Below are 26,553 nucleotides of genomic sequence, written 5' to 3' on the forward strand. Positions count from 1 at the left end.
GAACTTTAAATCAGTAAAATCTTTGAAATTGTTGCATGTTGAGTTTATATAATTTTTCAGTGCATGTTTTGTTGTGCACTAAAAGCCTTTGTTTGTTTCCTCTAGGGCCACCGTATATTAAGTCACCGCCAGAGAACATCACTGTCAACATATCCCAGAATGCACGCTTCACCTGTCAAGCAGAGGCGTATCCAGGCAACCTGACCTACACCTGGTTTTGGGAGGAAGATAACGTCTACTTCACTAAGAAGTAAAGTTATAATTGAGATCGTGTGTCTGATTGTCTGTGTGCCTTCCCTTTGGTATTTTAGTCTATTTCACCCTGTCATCTAAAGGCTTTTGAATCTTGTGTCCACTCCTGTGACCTTAAAGTATTTTGTACTGTGTCTTGGCATAATTATTATGTGAGACTTCCAGACCCTGTCTTGATTCAGTGACTTTGAATGTGTGTGTCTGTGCTGGTGCCCTGCTCTGCTGTGGTCCAGCAGCAGTAAGAGAGGGCCTAGTAGGGGCTGTCTGGAGCACGCCAGCCGGGTTAGCACGCTCTGATGACAATTCCACATGCCTCTTCTACTGTAGTAATGATCTGAAGCGTAGCCAGGAGCTGTCAGACTCGCCCCAAGCACCGCTTTAGTTTAGTGATGGAGACGTTTTAGAAAGAACAAGTGACTGGGAGACCAAGTGTCTGTCTGGGAGAATCAACCTATCAGAGAGTCCCTTAGAAAGAAGCCCATCTCAAATAGGTTTCTAAAGGCCTAGAAAAAGGCTGTGCATAATCAACCCTAGGATAAGACACTACTGTCCTAGTTGGGCTGCTTACAATGTTTGGTCTATCCTTGGAGGCAACAGTCTATCACGAAAGGGTATTTTTGGTCTAATCATACGATTTATTTACTCAAAAATATTCATAGTTTAGATTAAAATATTCCCTCTGCTATTTATTTAGCATAATGTCCTCTCAAATATTACTCAAATGAACATGGTGTGAGGTTTGTTTGTTCTTTGTTTGAAACACAGCGGGAATAGAATATCTGCCAGTGTACTCTTCATGAGGGTACTTCATTTAAAGTGGCAGTGCGAGAGAAAACACTAAGGCTGGAGCATCAGGTGATTGTGGAAATTAGGGGATTTATTTGACATTCAACTACTTCATCTTTTGGAAGCTATTCAGCCTGGTTGGATTTGACCAAATGCTCCCCTCTCATGGCAAGCTTGTGCAATTACATTAATGCAGCCCCAAGTGTGCGAGTGTGTCTCTATGCTATGGCATATTCGATAACTTCTGCTTCCTCTCTGCAGTGACCTGAAAAACCGAGTACGCATCCTCATCGACGGAACCCTCCACATCTTCCGGGTGAAACCAGAGGATGCTGGGAAATACACCTGCAGCCCAAGCAACAGCCTCGGAACTCCACCGTCAGCATCGGCACAGCTCTCTGTTCAGTGTGAGTGTTACCATGGCGATGGGGGGAGGGTAAGGGGGAGGGGCAGACAAGGCTGGCTGGCAGTACTGGAACAGGAGGAGAAATAACAGTATCACAACCTGCATAATGGCAGCCAGAACACTGCTGATGTATTGTCATTGGTGATGCAGTACCATGCATATCGCCCTGCTGAAACTTTTCCACCCTTGGCTGAATTTCAGAGTCAAAGGTCGGGACGAGGGAATGATTAGATATTCCTACTGCTCATCATCTTGGCAGGTTCTCTCTCATCACCATATTCTTTGCAATTTTTCCCAGTCTATGATTCCAGTCTCTGTAGAGTTGTTTATCTTCCATATTGCTAGACACTGAAAGAGACAGTCTGCTAGTCTCACCCAATAGCATGCTGCTCAGTCTATCCTTCTCCCCTTAGAGAAAGAGTCTTGGTCTCCTCAATGTGCTGGACTGAATTGAAATGGTGACCTTTTAGTTAATCTGGTATGTGGGGGGGAAATGCCACCAGGCCGGATGTCTAAGTGTGTTTGCTACTATGCTAATTCCCTCTGGAGTCACTGGTCATTGATATCTGTGTTCTTAGAAAGAGAGAGATCTAGATACACTACCAGCCGACCATGACTGTCTTTGTGATTGGCTTCAGAGGGTGACCAGAGCCCCTCGCTGAAACGATAAACCAAATTCAGCAGTCCTTTTTCCTGTTATGTACTATCCAAGTTGATAGCTAAAAACAATTAGTTAGCAGCTAGCTTGGGCCACCATAAAGTCACTTATAAAATACTATTTCTTCCATGGTTTCCATACCGACCAACTTATTACAGGAGAAGTACCTGGCAGTTGTAATTGTGATTTAACAGTTTCAGACTTTATGCTCCAGTCTAATTTCACTGAAAACATCTCCCGTCCATCTATACAAAACCTTGTGCTCTGTCCTCTCTGACCTCTAACCTCTGACCCTCAGACCCTGCTCGCGTGCTCAACATGCCCTCCATCATATACGTCCCACGGAAACTGCCAGGGATCATCCGCTGCCCAGCGGACGCCAACCCGCCGGTGATATCAGTGAAGTGGGAGAAAGATGGCTACCCTCTCAGAGTGGAGAAGGTCAGTCTCAGTCTGCCATCTGTGGGGGCCTCTGTCTGTCTGGACTGATGCTGATAACACCTCATTCATCAAAACAGCTGTTCACAAAGTATCCCAGACTAGAATTGCAGATCTTTCCCTTTTAGACCATAATGAATGTGATTTATATGGACACGAATCCTAGATCAGCACTCCTTTAACGCTCTTTGAATACAGGTCCTGACATGTTTTAGAGAATATTGCATCCCTGTGATGTTGAGTGTACCTCCTCTCTCCTGTCCCAGTACCCTGGATGGAGCCAGGCACCGGATGGGAGTATCCGGGTGGCGGAGGCCACAGAAGACTCCCTCGGCACCTACACCTGTATGCCTTTCAACGCCCTGGGTACTAAGGGCCAGTCTGACCCGGCCATTCTGGTGCTAAAGGTACTGGTACTGGAAGAAACATCTGACCAAATGTTATATGTGTAGTCTTCTCTCCCCCCTTTTGGTGAGACTTGTTGTGAGACTTGGTCTGTGACATTGTGTGTGTGTTGGCCCGGCCCACAGGATCCCCCCTACTTTAACGTGAGGCCTGGTGGGGAGTACCGCCAAGAGGCTGGTAGAGAGCTGGTCATCCCCTGTGCTGCCTCGGGAGACCCTGAGATACCAACCATCACCTGGAGGAAGGTATGACACCACGCTACAGCTGGGACTAGTCTGGGAAGAGAAACATGGAAAACTCAAACTGCTTTTTTGATATAACAACCAGGGAACTGTGTGTGTGCTTGTGTGTGTGCGCATGTGTGTGCATGTGTTCAAGGTGGGGAAGCCCAGCAAGAGTAAGCACAACATCCTTTCCAGTGGCAGCTTACAGTTCCTGTCCCTCAGCAAGGAGGATCATGGGGAATGGGAGTGTGTGGCCACCAATGTGGTCACCAGCATCACTGCCAGCACGCGCCTCCTCGTCATTGGTACCGTCCCCTGTGACCTCATAATCCTCTGTCCCCATGCATGTCTGATGATCCTAGTCATCGATACAGTCCCCCTGTATTTTCTCAGTTTAGGGTTCAGAATTTCAGTTAATCTGAATTTAAGTAGTTTGACAGCAACCCTGCAGCTTTTTGTTCCCATTCATGATGACCCTAGTCCCAGCTGTACTGTATGTTTACTGAAGTACTGCTTAGACATTCATGATGACCCTAGTCCCAGCTGTACTGTATGTTTACTGAAGTACTGCTTAGACATTCATGATGACCCTAGTCCCAGCTGTACTGTATGTTTACTGAAGTACTGCTTAGACATTCATGATGACCCTAATCCCAGTTGGACTATATGTATTCTGAAGTACTGCTTAGACATTCATGATGACCCTAGTCCCAGTTGTACTGTATGTTTACTGAAGTACTGCTTAGACATTCATGATGACCCTAGTCCCAGCTGTTCTGTATGTTTACTGAAGTACTGCTTAGACATTCATGATGACCCTAGTCCCAGCTGGACTGTATGTTTACTGAAGTACTGCTTAGACATTCATGATGACCCTAGTCCCAGTTGTACTGTATGTTTACTGAAGTACTGCTTAGACATTCATGATGACCCTAGTCCCAGCTGAACTATACTGTATACTAGATATTCATGATGTACTGTATGTTTACTGAAGTACTGCTTAGCTGATGACCCTAGTCCCAGATATGTTTACTGAAGTACTGATGACATTCATGATGACCCTAGTCCCAGCTGTACTGTATGTTTACTGAAGTACTGCTTAGACATTCATGATGATAGTCCCAGCTGACTGTATGTTTACTGAAGTACTGCTTAGACATTCATGATGACCCTAGTCCCAGCTGTACTGTATGTTTACTGAAGTACTGCTTAGACATTCATGATGACCCTAGTCCCAGCTGTACTGTATGTTTACTGAAGTACTGCTTAGACATTCATGATGAGTCCCCTGTATGTTTACTGAAGTACTGCTTAGACATTCATGATGTCCCAGATATTCTGATGACCCTAGTCCCAGCTGTACTGTATGTTTACTGAAGTACTGCTTAGACATTCATGATGACCCTAGTCCCAGCTGGACTGTATGTTTACTGAAGTACTGCTTAGACATTCATGATGACCCTAGTCCCAGCTGTACTGTATGTTTACTGAAGTACTGCTTAGACATTCATGATGACCCTAGTCCCAGCTGGACTATATGTATACTGAAGTACTGCTTAGATATTCATGATGACCCTAATCCCAGCTGTACTGTATGTTTACTGAAGTACTGCTTAGACATTCATGATGACCCTAGTCCCAGCTGTACTGTATGTTTACTGAAGTACTGCTTAGACATTCATGATGACCCTAGTCCCAGCTGGACTATATGTATACTGAAGTACTGCTTAGATATTCATGATGACCCTAGTCCTAGCGGGACTATATGTATGCTGAAGTACTGCTTAGACAAGTGACTTGCTTGTGTGTTTACAGTACATATGAGTAATAAGCATGCCTCAGGACTTCTCACAGTCATACACCCTAGCTGGCACCTTCCCAAGTGTCCCCTCACTGGAGTGACAGCTGACATGTCAGAGGTGCTGAGTGTGGAGAGGACAGCTTTGACGTTTCTGACCATAGTGGTCAGGGCAGCAGGTCTCCATTTAATCCCAGTACAAAGGTGCTGGGTCTTGGACACACAACTGGGGCTAGGGATGATGATGGTCTGGCCAAGCCATAGACCTTCACTCACCTTTACCTCACCATTGGTCAACACCTCACAGTACAGGGCATTAGCCAATCAGATAGGCCATTCGCAGCCATTGTAGACAGTTATATACTGTAGAGGACTGTGAATGGTAATGGCAGCACAATGTACATTATTTGACTTAATAGGACACATTTTTGGACAATGATAGTCATTCTGTGTGAGAAAGCTTTTTATACATTGACAAAAGAGCTGTTATGGGAATAACACACTTGACTCATACTGTGGTTATTGAAGAATGGTCATCCTAACCTTCACTGTACAGTACATATAGACCTAACAGATTGCGCTATCACTCTTTAGTGTGGGCCAGAGCAATATACAGTAGAGATAGAGAGGTATACTGTCGATGGTTCTGGTATTAAATATGATGGTCTCTTCTCTTTGACCCTCAGGCACCAGCCCACATGCTCCAGGCAGCATTCGTGTGTTGCCCTCGGTGACCTCGGCCAACGTGTCCTGGGAGCCGGGTTATGACGGAGGCTTTGATCAGACATTCTCAGTGTGGTACGGCCCAGTGTGAGTACTCCCAGCATTCTCTAGTCTCCCATCAGATCTTATACTCAGATTGCAGTTGATTCCCCTAATAGAGGTGGAGGGACAGAGACTTTGGGGATTGATCTTCAATAGATATGATTTGTAGGGATCTGATTTGTTATCAACAGGGCTGTTGTGGTGACCGTATTACCGCCACACTGGTGGTCACAAGTCATGAAGCCAGTAAAATTCCACATGAACATTTAGTCTCGGTAATTAGGCTTCTCCGAGCTCTGATGCTGCTGCTAGTCGTTACTAGCTTACCAAACTTGCTTTCTGCCTGGTACTCAGCACTCTATTGTCCCTCTAATCACTCTGTCATCAATGCAAATGTAATCAAAAATCTAATCAAACACTTCATGAGCGCCCATGAGCTCCTGTTGCCAACATTTCTATAGGCTATGCAATTGCATGAGAAAACAGAGTGATGGCCTCTATTAAAAAGAGGAGGACCCCATCAGCTTTCTATAGGCTAGGCCTAATATATCTATTTCTCAACCTTCCTAATATTAAGCACATTGCTTATCTTTACAACAGTAGTATAGCCTACCTGGCTGGCATGAAAATAAACCACGGGGAAAAGCATTGTAATGATCGTCGTTGGTGGAATTAGACCAAGATGCAGCGTGGGGTAGGTTAATCATACTCTTTAATGATAACCAGAAAACCAAGAAAGAGAGAACCAATTAAACATACAGTCTTGTAGGGCTCAACAGCAACAATACAAGGACAAGATCCCACAACATAGATGGGAAAAAAGGCTACCTAAGTATGATTCCCAATCAGAGACAACGATAGACAGCTGCCTCTGATTGGGGACCACACTCTGCCAAACACAAAGAAATACAACACATAGAATGCCCACCCAAATCACACCCTGACCAAACCAAATAGAGACATAAAAAGGCTCTCTAAGGTCAGGGCGTGACAACTGTCCTCCATTCGCTATTTAAATGCATAGATTACATGTTTCGATACAGGTGTATGATAATGGTCCATTCTAAATCAAACAAATGTCACATATATTATTTAGTATATGTAAAGACAAGATGAAATCAAGAATAGTCTAATGGGTGACAATATTAGCCTGTCACTTGTACCTTTTTCAGGACCCTATCTTTGAAAGATAATTCGTAAAATCCAAATAACTTCACAGATCTTCATTGTAAAGGTTTTAAACACTGTTTCCCATGCTTGTTCAATGAACCATAAACAATTAATGAACACATGTGGAACTGTCGTTAAGACACTAACAGCTTACAGACGGTAGGCAAATAAGGTCACAGTTATGAAAACTTAGGACACTAAAAAGGCCTTTCTACTGACTCTGGAAAACACCAAAAGAAAGATGCCCAGGGTCCCTGCTCATCTGCGTGATCATGCCTTAGGCATGCTGCAAGGAGGCATGAGGACTGCAGATGTGGCTAGGGCAATAAATTGCAATGTCTGTACTGTGAGACGCCTAAGACAGCGCTACAGGGAGACAGAACGGACAGCTGATTGTCCTCGCAGTGGCAGACCATGTGTAACAACACCTGCACAGGCTTGATACATCCGAACATCACACCTGCGGGACAGGTACAGGATGGCAACAACAACTGCCTGAGTTACACCAGGAATGCACAATCCCTCCATCAGTGCTCAGACTGTCCTCAATAGGCTGAGAGAGACTGGACTGAGGGCTTGTAGGCCTGTTGTGAGGCAGGTCCTCACCAGACATCACCAGACATATGGGCACAAACCCACCAAACTGGACCAGACAGGACTGGCAAAAAGTGCTCTTCACTGATGACTCACGGTTTTGTCTCACCAGGGGTGATGGTCGGATTCGCGTTTATCGTCGAAGGAATGAGTGTTACACCGAGGCTTGTACTCTAGAGCGGGATTGATTTGCAGGTGGAGGGTCTGTCATGGTCTGGGGCGGTGTGTCACAGCATCATCGGACTGAGCTTTACAGGGAAGACATCCTCTTCCCTCATGTGGTACCCTTACTCCAGGCTCATCCTGACATGACCCTCCAGCATGACAATGCCACCAGTCATACTGCTCGTCCTGTGCATGATTTCCTGCAAGACAGGAATGTCAGTGTTCTGCCATGGCCAGCGAAGAGCCCAGATCTCAATCCCATTGAGCACATCTAGGACCTGTTGAATCAAGGGTGAGGGCTAGGGCCATTCCTCCCAGAAATGTCTGGGAACTTGCAGGTGCCTTGGTGGAAGAGTGGGGTAACATCTGACAGCAAGAACTGGCTAATCTGGTGCAGTCCATGAGGAGGAGATGCACTGCAGTACTAATGCAGCTGGTGGCCACACCAGATACTGACTGTTACTTTTGATTTTGACCCCCCCCCCCCTTTGTTCAGGGACACATTATTCCATTTCTGGTAGTCAAATGTCTGTGAAATTTACGTCTCAGTTGTTGAATCTTATTTTCATACAAATATTTACATACAAAATAAATGCAGTTGACAGTGAGAGGACGTTTCTTTTTTTGCTGAGTTTAGATTGACATAGGCTAGTGCTTTTGCTGTACGTTAGGCCTACTCATCTTGTTGGCTGACGAAAAGTAAATGTGAACAGTTCATCCAATATCTTCAATATGCTCCTCGGAATTGGATAAGGACGCACGCAGTTGTGTCCCCGTTGTGTCTGTCTTAACAGAAAGACAGACCCAATCACTGACAGAGAGCAGTGTGAGTGAGAGGCGCTTCGGATTGCGCAGCACACTCAGGGAGAAGGGCACAATGCAGCAATCCAGGCCGCAAAAGGCATGGATTTTTCTAGGGTGCATGATGGCCACAAAGGGGATGCCGCGGTGAAATTGGAGGCATTATCAAGTGCTTGTCAAATTGTTAATGACAGAATACTGGAGTGTGTACAACCTGCGCAAAAAAAACAAAGCAGAGCTCATGCCCTTCAAGTTACTTTTTTCAAATCATCATTAGAGTCTCATCATCCAGCGTTACAATGTATTCAAATCATAACATATAGCCCAACGTTTGTAGAACAACTAAAGTTACATTAATAACTCTAAATTAAGCATATAGGAGTACCTATTTATTTGTTAACTGCTCAACACAGAATAGCCGCATGTGCGCACTCCCTCACATCGTTTGGAGACGATATTTATAATTTATTCAGCTTTGTTCGATTGTATTGTAGACCTGCTGTTTTCAACTCTCTAGAGACAGCAGGAGCGGTAGAGATACTCTGAATGATTGGCTATGAAAAGACAACTGACATTTACTCCTGAGGTGCTGACCTGTTGCACCCTCGGCAACCACTGTGACTAATATTATTTGACCCCGCCGAACATTTGAACATCTTGGCCATGTTCTGTTATAATCTCCACCCGGCACAGCCAGAAGAGGACTGGCCACCCCTCGTAGCCTGGTTCCTCTCTAGGTTTCTTCCTAGGTTTTGGCTTTATAAATACATTTGATTGATTATTCTTCATACTATAAAATAATATAAAATAATGCCACAGAATTATAAGCAAATCTCCCACAGCCATTTGGCATAGCCACATCAGGACCTAACATAACCTGATTAGGACTGGCGGAACCCCTTTCCGCTAGCGGAACCCCTCGCCAATGAAATGAAATTGCAGGGCGCCAAATACAAATCAACAGAAATCTCATAAATCAAATTTCTCAAACATACAAGTATTAGGCACCATTTTAAAGATACAATTCTCGTTAATCCAGCCACAGTGTCTGATTTAAAAAATGCTTTACAGCGAATGCTCCACACACGATTATGTTAGGTCACCACCAACTCACAGAAATACACAGCCATTTTCCAGCCAAAGAGAGGAGTCACAAAAAGCACAAATAGAGATAAAATTAATTACTAACCATTGATGATATTCATCAGATGACACTCATAGGACTTCATGTTACACAACACGTGTATGTTTTGTTCGGTAAAGTTCATATTTCTATCCAAAAATCTTATTTTACATTGCCGTGTTACGTTCAGTAGTTCCAAAACATGCAGAGATGTTGATGAAAATACAACTATTATACATTAATCTTTAAGATGCACTTCTCCTTAATGCAACCGCTGTGTCAGATTTAAAAAACTTTCCGGAAAAAGCATAATCTGAGAACGGCGCTCAGAGCCCAAACCAGCCAGAGAAATATCCACCATGTTGGGTAGTCAGGATTATTCATAAATAGCATTATAAAAATTAACTTACATTTGATCTTCATCAGAATGCACTCCCAGGAATCGCAGTTCCACAATAAATGCTTGTTTTGTTCGATAATGTCCATCATTTATGTCCATTTATGTCCAATAGCTTCTTTTGTTAGGGCATTTGGTAAACTAATCCAAAAGCGCGATCTGGTCCATTCGGATGAAATGTTAAAAAAGTTATATTACAGGTCGAAGAAACTTGTCAAACTAAGTATATAATCAATCTTTAGGATGTTTTTATCATAAAAGTTAAATAATGTTCCAACCGGAGAATTCCATTGTCTGTAGAAAAGCAATGGAACGAGAGCTACCTCTCAAGTGAAAGCGCGTGACTGAGAATGAGGCTGTAGGCAGACCCCTTAGTCAAACAGCTCCCATCCGGCCCCCTTCACATGAGAAGCCTGAAACAACGTTTTAAAGACAGTTGACATCTAGTGGAAGCCTTAGGACGTACAAAATAACCCATATCCCACTGTGAATTCGATAGGGGCTGAGTTCAAAAACTACAAACTTCAGATTTCCCACTTCCTGTTTGGATTTTTTCTCAGGTTTTTGCCTGCCATATGAGTTCTGTTATACTCAGACATCATTCAAACAGTTTTAGAAACTTCAGAGTGTTTTCTATCCAATACTACTAATAATAGACAAATATTAGCATCTGGGACTGAGTAGGAGGCAGTTCACTCTGGGCACGCTATTCATCCAAAAGTGAAAATGCTGCCCCCTATCCCAAACAAGACAAGGACAACTGAGTATGCTATTCTGTTCTTCTGAAATAAATTGTGGATTTATTGTGAAGGTGTAGGCTAAATTACATGGATTTATTAGCCTACATTCCATTTTAAAAAGTCTATGTGTGGAACCCAGGAGATGCTAAATGTGCTTATGTTAATTATAATCGGTCAATTACCGTGAGACCAACAGTTTTTTGCTTGACAATCACCGACTGACAAAATGTTGTGACCGCTACAGCCCTAGTTATCAATAAGGAAATATTGATAATTTAATTACTTTAATTATTACAAAGGTATCCAGGGGGAAACATATAACAGTATCCAGGGGGAAGCATACAACGGTATCCAGGGGGAAGCATATAACGGTATCTAGGGGGAAGCATATAACGGTATCTAGGGGGAAGCATACAACCGTATCCAGGGGGAAGCATACAAACGTATCCAGGGGGAAGCATATAATGGTATCCAGGGGGAAGCATACAACGGTATCCAGGGGGAAGCATACAACTGTATCCAGGGGGAAGCATACAACGGTATCCAGGGGGAAGCATATAATGGTATCCAGGGGGAAGCATACAACCGTATCCAGGGGGAAGCATACAACTGTATCCAGGGGGAAGCATACAACGGTATCCAGGGGAAGCATATAATGGTATCCAGGGGGAAGCATACAACCGTATCCAGGGGGAAGCATACAACCGTATCCAGGGGGAAGCATAAAACCGTATCCAGGGGGAAGCATACAACGGTATCCAGGGGGAAGCATAGAATGGTATCCAGGGGGAAGCATATAACGGTATACAGGGGGAAACATACTATCATCAACAGACAGGTACTACAACACCATTTTGACAGCACAATGCTAATGGTTTATTACTCAGTCCTTCAGTAATGTTACTCAGTATTTGTATTTACATTATTTGCATTGTTGAAGAGTTGGGCATACAGTAAATCACAGAAGATGCATAATTCATGTGTTCATTCATTTATTAAAGGCGTAATGGAAAGACATTGCAGCAACATTCTATTAGGCAACATCCACGAGGTGCCATAAAATCACCATTATCATTTGATGTACATGTCAGCAGTCATACGGAGCCATACTGTGTTGAATGGTGGCTGCGTGTGAATAATAATCTGATAGAAGTGGTGCTTTTGGCAGTCTAATATTAACAGCCCTTCTCATCCATCTCTCTGTCATGGCCTGATGACACCTTAATGGACATTTTTTTGACAGTAATATTAAACCATGTGCTTTGAGGAACATTGCATATACATGGAGACATCTCTTGTGCATTTACATAATGAATTACTTTGTACAGAGAGCTGTTACTACAAATGTAAGAGTCAAAGTGATCTAATTACCTTTAGTTTAGATTACAGAGATGGTGACGTGAATGTGAAGAGGACATTAAACAGAGTGAAATATATCCTAGCAACAGTATTGTATTGCAACACTGTGGCCCATTGCCTGTGTAGTTTGACAGAGGCACACTACATAAGACTGTCTATCTAATGTACACCATATATGCTATCTGAGTGTTACTAGGATGGCCCGTTGACCTTATAGTCGGGGTGCAGGTTAGTTAGTATTGATACCTCTCTCTGTGTTTCTGTCCTCCAAGGTTGAAAAAGGAGAATTTTGGCCCCCATGACTGGCACTCCATGCCGGTGTCGGGGTCTCAGACGTGGTTGGTGGTGCCGGGGCTGGAACCCAGGACAGAGTATCAGTTCAGCGTCCTGGCACAGAACAAGCTGGGCACAGGCCCTTTCAGCGAGGTTGTGACGGTTAACACAGTAGGTAGGTGGCACCAGTGCCAGAACAACTGCCTACAATGGACTGATACTGTATGCCTATACTTGTATTTTGTATTTATTAAGGACCCCATTAGTTTGTGCCAAGGCAGCAGCTACTCTTCCTGGGGTCCAGCAACATTAAGGCAGCTATATACAATTTAAAGTATTACATGACATTACATTTCATAACACATTCTGTTCCCACAGGCCACTACTCTGCTATCACATATCTACAATACAAAATCCATGTGTATGTGTGGATTTAGATACCTAGAATTTACTATTTGTAATGCATGTTCTTTTAGACAAGGCATATATCATAAGCTATAGAGTTAACTTAAAATATTTGTACTTAAAGGTTCATACATCAGTGTGTCCATTTCAGACATGTCATGTTGATTCTGTATGCTCACAATATCATTGAAACCACTGCTCTCTAGAGCTATCTTCTAGAATGCAGTTTGTAATTGCTCTCACCATCTTCTGTTTATCCCTGATTGATCACATGTGAATGTATGGGTTTGTTATGGCTGTTTGAATAATATGAATTGCTTAACTTCCTTCCAAAACTGCTCTGTTCTCTTGTCCCCTTAGTGTCTCCCCTGAGTACCCCTGAACCACAGGTGCTTCTTACTCCACCACGGTGCCTCACAGCCAATCGCACACAGCACGGCGTCCTGCTCACATGGCTCCCGCCAGCCAATCACTCCTCGCCGGTCGACCGCTACATCATGGAGTTCCGTCTTGGAGAGAGGTGGGAGGTCCTCGACGATCTAATCCCGGCCGGTGAGACTGAGCTGATGGCCAAGGACCTAGTCCAGGTAAAGGACCGTAAATACCTAAATGTATAAACAATGCTGTCTGTTTATAGTGACAACTGTCAATGTGTAATTAGTATCATGGCTCAGCTGTCTACAAGATAATAATGAACACTTTACAAATTACTTGTAAATCCTATATAAATCATTTAAGGTATACCTTCATGTATACTCAAACTGTTATTGCTATTATTTTGCTAATGGCAGTTGTTTTGGGGTAATGACACCGTTAATTTGAGACAGGGGTTATGCTGAGGGGAATTGGACTGTGGATGTGTTATGTGTGTGAAATGGACAGTGGAGGAGTGTGTTGTCTTGTGTCCCTGGCAGGAGTCCTGGTATGAGTTCAGAGTCATGGCTGTCATGGATGACCTCATCAGTGACAGCAGTAATGTGGTGGGAGTGTCCAGCACAGGTAAGTGTTACACCAAATATATTACAATACAATTCAGAATTAGATTAAGAGTATATTCAAATAATATTCCCAAATAACTACAATGGAATATTTTTAAATGCTGCTGATATGTCACTCCATTAAATCCATTTACCTCAATGAGATTGGTGATGATTTGAAGTCCATTTCCACCCCTCCACCCCCCATTTCTGAACCCCTGGGTACCTTTTCCACTTTAGATCCCTTCCCCCCTACAGAGGTGACTGAAGAGGGGTTGGCAAGGCCTGTGGTAGCGGGCGTCGTGGCAACCATCTGCTTTCTAGCGGCTGCGGTGCTCTTCAGTACTCTAGCAGCCTGCTTCGTCAACAAACAACACCGACGAAAACTCAAACGCAAACCAGGTATGCCTCCAATTCATCTAACTGTCTAACTTCTACTGTCCATTCACTGGTCTTGGTTGTAATCTCTAAATCTCTGTTTTGTCTCTTCTAAGACCCTCCCCTGTCTGTAACACACTTCAGGAAAAGCATTGACTCACCGTAAGTACTAAAAACAAACCCAGAGAGATTAAAAAACAGGAGCCAACCTTTTGAGCTCATATGCCGATTCACAATGCAGTAGTCACTGGATTGAATTTAGATGCAACAATAAACTCCTCTTTACCTGTCTTAAGAGTTATTGTTATGGCCTCTGTTCACTTCACTCCTGTTCAGTACCAACTGTCAGGGCAGGGTATCTTTGCTAGGACAAGAGTATGGTTTGGATGTATATTGTGTGTATGTCAAAGGTTTGGAGAGAGGTCTATGTTAAAAGGAATTGGATGTGTTGACTTGCATTATAATGCATGTTCCAGTTGTTTATATCAGAATAGTGAAGTCTAGTCCTCTTGTGACTCCGTGATGGTCCCTCCTGTGTTGTGTGGAGGTTTGGCTTAGTTGACAAATGACCGTGGCCCATGTCATTTGTGTGTCTCCCACCGCAGGCCTCCTCTCACCCCCTTGCCCGGGGTAGAGCCCTGCTGGGACGCGCCAGCCAGGAGCAGCTACATGCCCCCACCAGCCAGCTCCCTGTGAGTGCTTAGCTCCTTGCACCATGCCACAGTGTGTGTTGTGCTGCACTACGCTATGCTGGCTTGGCTGCATGGATAATAAATGAATTTTATAGATTTGATTTACTTAGTGCTCTGCTGGCCTAACCGCATGCACAGTATACATTATATGCACCGTATAGGGATTTGTGTTTGCGTTGGCTCAGCTGCATGCACTGTACTGTGTATATGCACTCTATAGTTGACTGTGTTGTTTACAATGCTGCTCCTGGTGTGTGGCAAATATTAAAAAAAGGGCTAGTTGGATGTCATCTGCTTTATTTTTATGACATAAAAGCATTTGGCGCAGCATATGTTCCCAACAAGACAAATGGCCCTCGGTTTTTACCCAAGAGCAAGTAAAAAAAGTTATATGAGACGGTTTTCATGGCTGCTTGGTAACGGTTCCTTTCTCAAACTTTCGCTGGGGCTACAGTCATTAGCTTCAATGCTAGCAGAATGCACGGGATACTATCAAGTTGAATACAAATGAAACAGGTGTATTTGCTTTGACATGGTGCCATGGCTTTGGATTTTATCTGTCTAGCATAGTAGTGATGCCTACTGTGATTAACATGCTATTTTACTGTGTACAATTAGGCAGTTTATTGATGAATAACTACTGTTTAAGGGGTTCATTATGAAGACATCATGTTTGAGTGTCTGCCTCTGTGTTGGTTGTGTCTGACAGGCTGTCCTCTGGGAAGATCAGTCCAGAGAGCTCCCCTCCCGCCTCGCGGCCCCAATCCCTGTCCTCAGATGGGGCCCACGGCCCGGGCCTGTACGTCAGGAGGCTGCCAAGCCCTCAGAGAGACAGGGACAAAGAGCTCTCCTTCTACAAGAAAACCAAGCGTGCCATAGCCAGCAAGAAGTACAGCGTGTCCAAGCACGAGTCAGAGGTCACCAGCCCCATCGAGCTGATCAGCCGCGGTCCCGATGGTCGTTTCAGCATGGCCAGCCCGCCATCAGCCCACCGCCGCATCCATGGCTTCCCATTCGCCGAGGAGTCCGACATGTATCCTGAGTTCCGGCAGTCGGACGAGGAGAATGACTTTGACCCCGGGCCCCTGCCCCCGATCATGGCCACGCTCCGACCACAGCTCTCCCCAACATCCTCCAGTCTGGAGTCCACGCAGCCCCCCAACTACAGCCCCTGCCTCCACAGGCCCATGGAAGGTATGAGCTTTGTGGAGGGCAGTGGGCATCATGCTGCAGGGCAGGCCCCAGCCTCCCGCTACAGGGATTTTCCACAGGTCCCTTTCTATGGGTATCTAGGCAGCCGCGGGGAATCGGGTATACCACCACCTTTTTACATGCCTGACATCAGTCCCCGTAGTTCCACTCTATCCTCCCCCCCAGGCACTGCTGACGGGGGGCCCTACGGCTATCCCTCCATCCCAGAGGAGAGGGAAGAGATGGAACTCCATCATCAGTACACTGCCTCTGGCCATTCCCTACCACATACACACAGTACTCCCCCTCGCTCCCCTCGCTCACCTGACAGCTGGCAGCCTCACGAGTTCCCCTTCCTGGGTCTGGAGGGGCCCCACTTCATTTATCCACCTCACCACCCCTTACATCATCACCAGGACCTTCCCGATCCTCCACCGTACCCCCCTCTCCACTCTCTCCCCCCCAGCCGCCTGCACCTCCCCAGCCCTCGGCTCCTGCAGCTGGAGGTCCCAATGGCTCCACAGAGCAGGGACCGACCCCCAGGTCCCCCAGCTAGGCACTTAGCTATGCAACAGGCCCAGAGTCTTGGCCAGCTCAGACACACCTCCCATGGTGTGGGTGTACCAGTGTTGCCTTACCCTGACCCGGCAGCCCGTGAAGGGAGCCCAAGCACAGCCCGTAGCAGCAGCCCCCAGTCCTGGCTCAGCCCGAGGTCAGGGCGTAGGACAGACCCCTCCCTGCCCCCGCTGGTCCTCCAGCCCTCCCGCCTCTCCCCCCTCTCCCAGAGCCCTCTTAGCACCCAGCCAGGTTCTCCAGATATTCTAGTCCGCCCCCCGCCCCGCCCCAGCATCCTCCGCACATCCCACTCTCTGGAGATGCCTGAGATCACCCTGCACCCCCAAGCCACTGTCAGTTTCTCCCGAAGGTCCTCCCTGGCCACCTCCCCCACCCAGGGCCAGCAGGGAAGCCGCAGGCCCAGCCCCAGTTACCGTGCCCACATGTCCTATGCCTCCACCGCAGCCAGTTATCCCTCCCAGTCCCCATCTCCCCCTTTGGAGGGCAGGGATGTGTTCGGGCAGTGGCCGTCCCAGAGAAGGACAGAGGAGGAGATGCTGCCCTCAGAGCCCTCCCAGCTCCAGATATCCGCCTCAGGGTAGGTGACCTACACCGGTCCGGCAGGGACAGCAACGCATTAACTAACCCACATAACAAACTTCTCCAACCTGGGCACTCAATTCTTAATGTATCCCCAGTTTATAGAATATAACATAATGTTTTACTTTTGGCATACCAATAATGCTTATTATTAATTAAATATTATTATATTTAGGCTTATATGCAGAAAGCATGTATTTGCATCTGGCACACATCTGATCAGTCATAAACAAGTTATTAATAAAAAAATTGGCAATATACCCATCTGAATCAAGGCAAATGATACAATTCATACTCACTTTTAAAGTGTGTCCTTATGACACATTTTGAAATTTAACCCTAGAACAAAGTCACATCTGATTGATATTGATATTGATCTTTGAATTCTGTAATTATTATTTATAAGATATTTATGTTTTTCTCTGTATGGCGACCCATTTTCAGAAGAAAATGTGATTTTTAACTGCCATAGTTCACAGAAAATACTGTTTGCTAAAGAAAATGTTGGCAGGAAGCCTAACCTAGAATGTGTAAAACGTTACAATTGCATTAAAATGCAATCTGCAACATAGGATTTCAGGTGGCAGACTTATGGGACCTTTGAGCGAATGCTTCACTAAATAATTAACTAGCATATACAGTGTTTTTTTTATTGATTGAAAACTCTGAATACTAGTGTAGTGAGGCAATATTTATTCTTCCATATTTAGTGGATTTCCTTGTATTATTGCCCACCTATGACATCTTAGTAGAGGCTTTCCTTGACTGCTACTGTTTTTTAACTGGTGGTAAATAGCTAAACAAAAAAAAGACGATTGAGTGAGACCTACACTTTGAGTGCCTTCCACCCCTCAAACAAAATGTGAAATGTACAAGATAGCAAAGTTATTTTAATGATATTCAGCATCATTATTGCCCACATAAGCCTTCTATTTCAGGAATTTTCTTCACACATTTGAACATTTGAAAATCTGAGATTTATGACACCTCTTTTTTTAATTTTTTAAAACTTGAGACCATTTGGACAACTTGATAATTTCTAATTATTATCTGTTACGCCCACATAGTCATACAGTATATGCTCTGCAGGACAATAGAAGACATACAAGAGAGCAATATACCTGAGGCGCATATAATCCTCCCCTTTTGTCTGTATACCTACATGCTTCCCCCCTTCCCCCTCACACCCACCTCCTACCTTTCTGAATCCCAGAGATTGCCAGGTTAGCGTAAGAGGTCATGCTCTTTTTCCACCCCTTTACAGTGTCGTGGTCATATGGGCAAGTATAGTGTAGGGCTGCTGGTTTGTACAGTATGAGAGCTCAGGGGTCTTACCTCATCTGTTTTTGATTGATCTCAGCTATCTGGGCAGCGTTGTTGTGAGACGGTCCCCTACGCCGCAATAGGTAAGGGTCGGACCCATGTCGGAGAGGGGAGGCGTCAGCAGGGGAGGGCTCTAATCACTCTCTCCTTTAAAGGGGAATCGCTGACTTTGGGTTGAGCCTCTTTACTGGATTCAAGTTTGCTAGCTCTAATGCTAACTGCTAACATACAGGTTACATTTCCTACAGTTCTTTGGCACAACATGCCTGCTGTCAAGCACAGTAATTAGGCTGGTGAGCAATATTAGGAGCTGGTTTGGACTGTGAAGCAGTATTTGAAATACAGGCACAGTTTCCCTGCACTCAAAAAAGCCTTGAATCAATAGAGGACCCAGATTACTGATAGACTGGAGTATTCCCCTTTAAAGTTTTGTTCCATGTGCAAAATGCCATGCATGCCTTCTCTAAATATCTCTCTTTTGACTCAAACGTATAACAATAATTCTCAAGACTAAATTCTTCGTCACATTCGTCGTCTTAAGTGCTTTCGTTTCTGTCATGTGACTGTTTTTAATGGCCATTTCCTCTTCCTGTCATGTGACTGTTCTTTAACGGCCATTTCCTCTTCCTGCCATCTCCTCCCGTCAGCATGGTGAAGCCTCTGTACACAGTGTTCATGTGGATGAAAGTGTGCTGTACAGTGTTCATGTTTTTTGGAAATGTACTGTAGCTAACTCACTGTGGCCCCTGCACACAGTATTTGTGATTATGAATATCTACTATTTATCTAACGAGGAATGCTTTAATTATCATATTTGTCTCCCCTCTCTGCTAATGGCTCTCAATCTCTCTCTCTCTCTACAGTGATGATGGACAACACCTGTAAACCTTTGTGTTCCTACAGTATGCCTTTTGAAACAATATGTTTTGGCAGAATCACTTGACTTTAGATATCGTCAAGTTAGGTTTTGAAGCAGGTGTATTCAATCCATTAAATGGCAACAAACATTTAATCTCATGAACCTGAACGTAAATATTTGGTGTTGATGAGGTTATTTTGGGTCTTAGTATCATTACTTGCATCTTTCTATGATGGACTGCAAAACAAGAGTATTCATTATGAGGTAAAAATATTTTTCAAAACAGATACCTTTCTGTGTAAAGCTCATCAACGTCCTTCAATTTAACACGGATTTACAATTAGCCAATGATAGATACTGCTCATTTTTAACACATTAAAATATAATCAGTATTAGGGTGATTTTGATTGATATGTCATTCATTAAATGAAAATAATCCACATACCGTAATTCTATTAAAAGATGAGAATCCTCTTTGTTGCCCCACTCAACAAAACAGACAAGCCATGGATTCTCACTGTAGAGCAAGAGGAGCAACTCAGTAACCATAGAAACGGAAGCCTTTCTTATGTAAACTGTTATTACAAATACAGTATAGAGATTAATTTCATTTATGGGTATCTGAAGGTGACAAATATTCTGTCATAATCTTTTTGAGAATTAACACAGTTCGTCCCATAGTACTTTATTAATTCCTCACAATCTAAAGCCAATGAATTTCTCAACAAATCATCAGTCTATTTATGGTTCAATATTACAGAGCCTTTCGGAATCAATGTCCTCCTGACTCCCCATCTGACTAATCACTGAGAGGATAGCGCTCCCCAGTGGTGAGTTAAAGTAAAGCATGTGTGTTGTGCCTGTCTTCTCCTCTTTCTAGGGAACCTCTAGGTGCGTCTTGTGATCCTGCCGGGTCTGAGAGCTTACAAACACTGCTACACCACTGTATTACTAAAGCCAAGAGAGTGGCTGCCAACACCAATAACAACTCCACTTCCAGGAGAAGAACAGGTCAGTCTCTGAACTAAAGAATAGGCCACAGGCCGACACACAACTGTTAGAAGTACCAATAAGAATAACATTTAGTGAGTTCATTGTAGCCTTGTCCCAAATCCGTTTGTGCTGTAAAGCCATATCCAATCATTGTCATGCCTATGTATACTTGTTGGCTTTACAGCACTTAGACAAGTCAGGGGCCATACGAAATGCTTCTGTGTTGTATCCTCAATAACACCACCTCTCCCTCACTAGGTGTGTCTCCCTCTCAGACCCAGCAGCAATCCCAGACTACCCCGGCTCACAGAGAAGATATCTACCTGCACAGGAAGAGGAAAAGGCAGAACAGGAAGAGCCCGTATCTCTTTTTGTCCTCCCTCCTGCGCCGCAGCAGACGCTCTGAGGAGGACCAGGCGGCCATCCTGGCCAGTACAGACTCAGACGGGCCCAACTACGGGACCCTACACTGACCACTGACCAGTATGTCCACTGCTGTCACTCACAGACAGCCCACGCCATGGGACGTGACTACATTGACCCACCAACCTAGATCTCCCTATAACTCCCAAACACTGATGATGATAATCATATGATTCATTCCATTTAGCCTTTGGTAGTGGATAACCTGTCTCTAGCATTTTTCTAATAATTTAGAAACAAAATAAAGATGTTTTCCATGTCTCCCTGAGGATAATGTAGTGAGGGTCACCAGATAAAACATAAGTAATGTAAATAAATTCAAAAATGAAATAGGGGAGAATCTCTTATATTGTAGGAAAGTGCATTGATCTAAATAATTCACAACACCTTAAAAGTCACTGGTCAGGAGGAGTCTATCTGAGGTGTTACAGTGACGCCGTGGACTATAAAACCTGGTGCGTTCCTTAAACAAGGACCTAGGTCTACCTTTCCTACAATTCAAATAGTGTCAGTATCTAACACAGGGTTCTTATCACAAAATATACCTCAGAGTAAGCGTAGAATTGCTGTAATTCTAGTGGTATATACTGTACGTATTTTACATTATTTTTCAAATGAAATAAATGGTGTATATAGTATCATACACTTCCCATATGAAATGGATGCTATGGCCTGAAATCTGATTTTGATCCGCATTTAATATCGATCCCAATCTGCATATTTTGCTTAATCCCAAAATAATATTATCATCCAATACAAGGCGTGATATGATATTGGTACATTTCAAACCACTAAAAGACATATCCTCACTCTCTTGCATGTTGGCTCAAAGCCTTTAACCATGTGATCACATCCAGTAAAGTTGAGCCTATGTTCTTCTTGCTAAGACATACAGTAACCTTGTGTTCAAAAGAGGCCAAATATACACTTGATAGGGTGAGGACAGAAAAGGGGTGAGGAAATGTGATGTCTATACAGTGTTTTTCATTAATATGGAGGAAACCTCGAGTCACTTGTGGAATATGGCACATCTCTAGGTGCCTTGTTTGCCTTTTCTCTCTTGTTTTTGAAAAGTAAATTAACTGCCTTTTCCTTCGCCTTCACACATTCTCTCTCTCTCTGTTGGGACTCATTATAAACTCCAGTCTGACCTGGTGCAGACTCAACTTTTTCTGCCAAGGACACCTAGCTGTGAGGAAGTGGTACTGAAGGTGCATTACTCTGATTCTTTTATAAAAAAAAATATCTTGACTGTGTATATTCTACTAATAGAACAGACTTATAATAACAATTAGTGATTATGATAAGTGTTATTCATTTCAGGTTTCAAATTGTGGTAATGTTATAACATAGATTTTTTTTAAAATCACAATTAAATCAACATTTAATTGTAAATGGTACAGAAGTAGTTATTATGCAGAAAGTGAAACTTGCCATTGATGTTCATATTTAAAAACAACTGTAATACTTAATACTGTATTGAAAGATCTGATTGCTGTTGATTTATTATGCGATTTTAACCAATGGGCTTGTTAGATGACAAGTGACAACATTTGTGTTACAATAACTAAGGTGAAACTCAAGGTGGGGTGGCTGTCTCGACTCTCGACTGTTTATCTCTCTAACAACGGTATAATATTACCTGCTAGCTATTTCTCTGTATGTTTATTCATTTTAACACTAACCGATAATGAATGTATGTTTTGCTGTACAGGAAATGAAAGTCCTGATGTCACAGTACAATGGATGACCTTTCACATGTGGTGGTATTAAGTTTAGGTTTAATTGGCTAGTTGGCACAATAGATTGATTTGATTTATCTCAAGGTGCTAGCTGGTTAGCCAAGGAAGAATGCTTTCCTTTAAACTGATGGTTACTGTTAGCATTTTCTTCTCACCCTGTAGACTAGGCCGTCATTGAAAACTAGGCCGTCATTGAAAATAAGAATTTGTTCTTAACTGACTTGCCTAGTTAAATAAAGGTAAAATAAATCAATAAAAGACTATACCTATTAGAGAGCTTTACGCTTACACACTGACAAGATGAATCACTGGAAGACATTGATGTTTTAAACCCATTTGTCTGACTTGGAGTCACTTTTATCTCTACTGATAGCAATTCAGGAGTTGAACTAGCCATAACAACTCTCTGAATGTATGTTAATTAATACCCTCTCTGCTTACTATAGAATACAATTCAGTGATCAAATCATCAACTTTATCTGCCCTCTTCACTCACTTTCCAACATATTTTCTTTTGAATTAGTGAAATAGTTGTTTGAAATTGATACATCAACATGCATATTCTAAGAATTGGTTATATGTAAGATATGAGGAAAATCTATATTTATAATGTATACATGGTGTGTACTGTATTTGTAAAGATGAAACTAAACAGAAAGATTTTCTGTCCATGTCAATAATGCTTGAGGACAAAACTCTAGATGCAGATTTAAAGCAAATGATATTAGATGTGATGAAAGTATTTGCTTTAAGGTATGAAGTGGACAATATTTATAAAACATCTTAAGGTGCCTCTTTTGTCATATTTTCGGAGACATTGTTTTACATTTATGGAAAAGTAAATGTTAGCACAGAACAAATGTGTTACTGTCATTTGGGTCTGTTTGCTGCACAAGTTCAGTAGTATTTCTTCTGTTGTATAGTATGTGAATGAATACCAATTTGAAAAGCTTTAGAAGCATCAACGTGTTGTCGCTGGACTAAACCTTATCTGGAACAGAAAACAACGTTTCTTTTCTCACGAGCACACAGGTAGATTCACTTATGATCACTTGCCTTCAGATGTCCCAAGTATGAGAAACAAAAGAGAGGCCACATTTTTCATTGAGCCACAAACAATGTCATAGTTATGGGGTACTGTATGTGCTGCAACCGAAGTCGTGTTTACATTAGCTAGAGATGACGTACGTGATACTAGGACGTAGTTGCTTTCAACATTATGACTTGGTGCTATGTTTAACTCTGTGGTGCTGTAGATCAGAGGCCTAATCTCTTGAAGTCCTCTGTGTTTTACTAACTCAACTAGTTCCATCGTTGTAGGTCCTATTAGTAAACTAGTGTGATTGGCAATGAGCAAATTGTATTGATTGTGGAATCAGATAGTGGCAATAGATAGTGTGGTGACATTCAAAAAATACATCAAAGAGACTTAGAACAATGTAGCAATGGAACAATAGTTAGTTTCTGTCTCTGTTACATCCTCTGTCTGTGCTTCCAGGGTACCCTCTCCAAAGTGTTGTACTTGTGTTGAAGGGGAGATATAATATCCAGATTAGATGGGGAAACCTACTTGGTGTGAAGTTATTGATCAGTACTTTGGATCAGTATTAAATATGTAACAGCAGACAGGGGAGGGAATCTGAGCCTGTGGTCAGGGCATGAGAAGGTTGTTCTACACTACACACTTCCTACAGGTCAAAACTATTTTTGATTGACAGCACTGTTTTCAAGCACACTACTGCAGGGGCATAACCTTCTTATGTGATATCTCTCCACTGTTGTCGCAAAGTCTCCTATTGGGGGACAGTATTGTACAGTATAGCCAATAAGAGTATTCATCAAACAGCGTTTGTATTTAAGCTGATTCTTCTCGTATGTTTTGGTAAAGCTGATTCTTCTCGTATGTTTTGGTAAAGGTATTTCTGACACATTCTCCATGTAGAATTTTACTAATGTATGTAGTCTTCCGGGCTCTTTTTCTTAAAAAAAACATAGTATGTAAGAGGGCTACTTTGGAGGTGCAGATGTAGGATCTTAATTTGAGCCAGTTTGCTACTGCAGGAAAATAAACCAGCAAGAGAAAATGTGAATTATTATAACGATTATATTTCATGGACATTTCTAGGGGTTGCAAAAATGTTCTTAAAGAGAAAATAAAGTCTGAAATATCAAAGTGGAAATTACAAACTTCAGAAGCCTTTTTAAACCTCAAATACACTACAAGTCTGAAATATCCTGCATTGAAGGAAAGTTCTCCTGCAACAGGGCGATCAAATTAAGATCCTGTTCTGTTAGATCGACTTTTGTTTTGTGTTTTTCTGCCCTAATGCTTTTAGTGCAGGAGCTGGTATGATTATACTTAGAGCCAATTTGATTTAACTATATTTATCTTGCATGTAGAGACAATACAAAAAAGCCTATTCAGCAATCAGTCATAAATGTTCAACCTGGTTGTGATCAGACAGAAAATGGAATATGTAGAATTTTCTATGTTCTCTGTTTTTCCATGTGTACCATCACTGAGGAAATAGAATGTATTATTACAGTACAATAAGCGCTACATCTTTGACTGTTTTAACTAATGCTCCTCATCCTCAAGCCAGTAGTGGTTAAAGGAAGAATATGTAGTCATGTCATAGCATATTTCATCCTTTGAGCCGTGTGCGTGCTGTATATCACACGTTTCTATATTTTATGTTGACGTCTTCTGCGCATAATCTGTTTCAATATGCCTTTTTAACTGAAACAATTGATTGATATCAGACTGTTCATGTGTAAATATTCCGAAGCAAAAAACATAAAAGAACTTACTTTTTGTCTGTTTTAGAATGATAACCTGCTGATAATTTGGAGCTTCATCATTCAGTTCTTTTGGATTGACATCAGGAATTATTTTCCACTTAACTTTTATGTGAGCAATTAACTCATCTACTGTATGGTGCTGTACCAAAGCCTTATGTAAAATACTAGTCTGTGTTGATTTTCTCTTTTGCCACTGTTGTCCAGGGAATTCAATATTGCCTGGGATCACATGTTACTCACTTCATGTTCAACTGCCATGGAACGTTGTTCTTCAGAATAAACCCTGATACCACCAGTGGCTTCTAGATGATAGGTGACAGAAGCTTATGACCTGTGGCATAGGCTCAAGACAAAGTGACATAGGTTTATTAAAAAAGGCATTGGCAATTTTTTTGTAACATTGGCTCATGAGCGGTTTGACATAGACATACAGCATGTTCTATGATGATCCATGGCATGTCCATGAGAGGTGGAAAGCAGCGTTGCGTTCATGTCCATCATATGTCCATTTCCAACGCTTAGTCCAATGTAATATTTTCCTCTCAAATTTTTGTATTTTGATATAATAAAAATCTAAAACGTGCTTATGTATGTGTTTGTGTTATTTTTGGATTAACAAACTAAAATGGATTTTCTGTCTGACCTTCTGTCTGAACTGCAGAGGTGTAGTTTCAACTACTGGACACAAGGTGTGACTGTAAGAGAGCCAGACACCATGACTGGGTGCTAGATCATTTATCAGGTCAGGAAAAAGTATTTATTTTGAGTATTTATATATATTATCGTGAGGCTATCTAGTCGGATGTATACAGTTCATACAATTGGTATATAGTGAGTTATAGAAAAGTCTGACCATACAAGGTACTGTACGCCTGTAACGGCTTTCTTCCGTTGAAGGAGAGTCGGACCAAAATGCAGCGTGGTTAGTTCGATACATATTTAATAAAGAAAAAAACACGAACAATACAAAAAAAACAACAAACGGAATGTGAAAACCTATACAGCCTATCTGGTGAACACTAACACAGAGACAGGAACAATCACCTACGAAATCTTCAAAGAATATGGCTGCCTAAATATGGTTCCCAATCAGAGACAACGATAATCACCTGACTCTGATTGAGAACCGCCTCAGGCAGCCATAGACTATGCTAGACACCCCACAAAAACCCCATGACAAAAACGCACCACAATAACCCATGTCACACCCTGGCCTGACCAAATAAATGAAGACAAACATACATTACTTCGACCAGGGC

At 42.7% G+C, this 26,553-nt stretch overlaps 1 protein-coding gene across 6 annotated transcripts in view; it reads left to right on the forward strand.

Moving 5' to 3' along the window:
• LOC118359962 (protein turtle homolog B-like) overlaps positions 1–25,877 on the forward strand; it is a 78,409-nt gene extending 52,532 nt beyond the window's left edge. For 2 of the 6 annotated variants that reach the window (XM_052519868.1, XM_035738959.2), the window contains exons 6-21: positions 106–250; positions 1,300–1,445; positions 2,401–2,543; positions 2,807–2,947; positions 3,071–3,190; positions 3,324–3,474; positions 5,654–5,777; positions 12,354–12,529; positions 13,120–13,346; positions 13,674–13,758; positions 13,977–14,138; positions 14,231–14,276; positions 14,720–14,806; positions 15,516–17,150; positions 20,215–20,345; positions 20,586–25,877. In XM_052519868.1, the coding sequence (XP_052375828.1) occupies positions 106–250; positions 1,300–1,445; positions 2,401–2,543; positions 2,807–2,947; positions 3,071–3,190; positions 3,324–3,474; positions 5,654–5,777; positions 12,354–12,529; positions 13,120–13,346; positions 13,674–13,758; positions 13,977–14,138; positions 14,231–14,276; positions 14,720–14,806; positions 15,516–17,150; positions 20,215–20,345; positions 20,586–20,800 (3,734 nt within the window). In that variant the 3' untranslated portion in view covers positions 20,801–25,877. Of the gene's footprint in view, positions 1–105; positions 251–1,299; positions 1,446–2,400; positions 2,544–2,806; positions 2,948–3,070; positions 3,191–3,323; positions 3,475–5,653; positions 5,778–12,353; positions 12,530–13,119; positions 13,347–13,673; positions 13,759–13,976; positions 14,139–14,230; positions 14,277–14,719; positions 14,807–15,515; positions 17,151–18,512; positions 18,559–19,338; positions 19,378–20,214; positions 20,346–20,585 lie in introns of those variants that run through there. The other 4 variants (XM_052519890.1, XM_035739044.2, XR_008137851.1 and 1 more) reach the window with 3 other exon arrangements.
• The last annotated feature ends 676 nt before the right edge of the window (positions 25,878–26,553 follow it).

Source organism: Oncorhynchus keta, chromosome 1 (genome assembly GCF_023373465.1).
Source record: "Oncorhynchus keta strain PuntledgeMale-10-30-2019 chromosome 1, Oket_V2, whole genome shotgun sequence".
In the NCBI taxonomy this organism is placed as follows: Eukaryota; Metazoa; Chordata; class Actinopteri; order Salmoniformes; family Salmonidae; genus Oncorhynchus; species Oncorhynchus keta.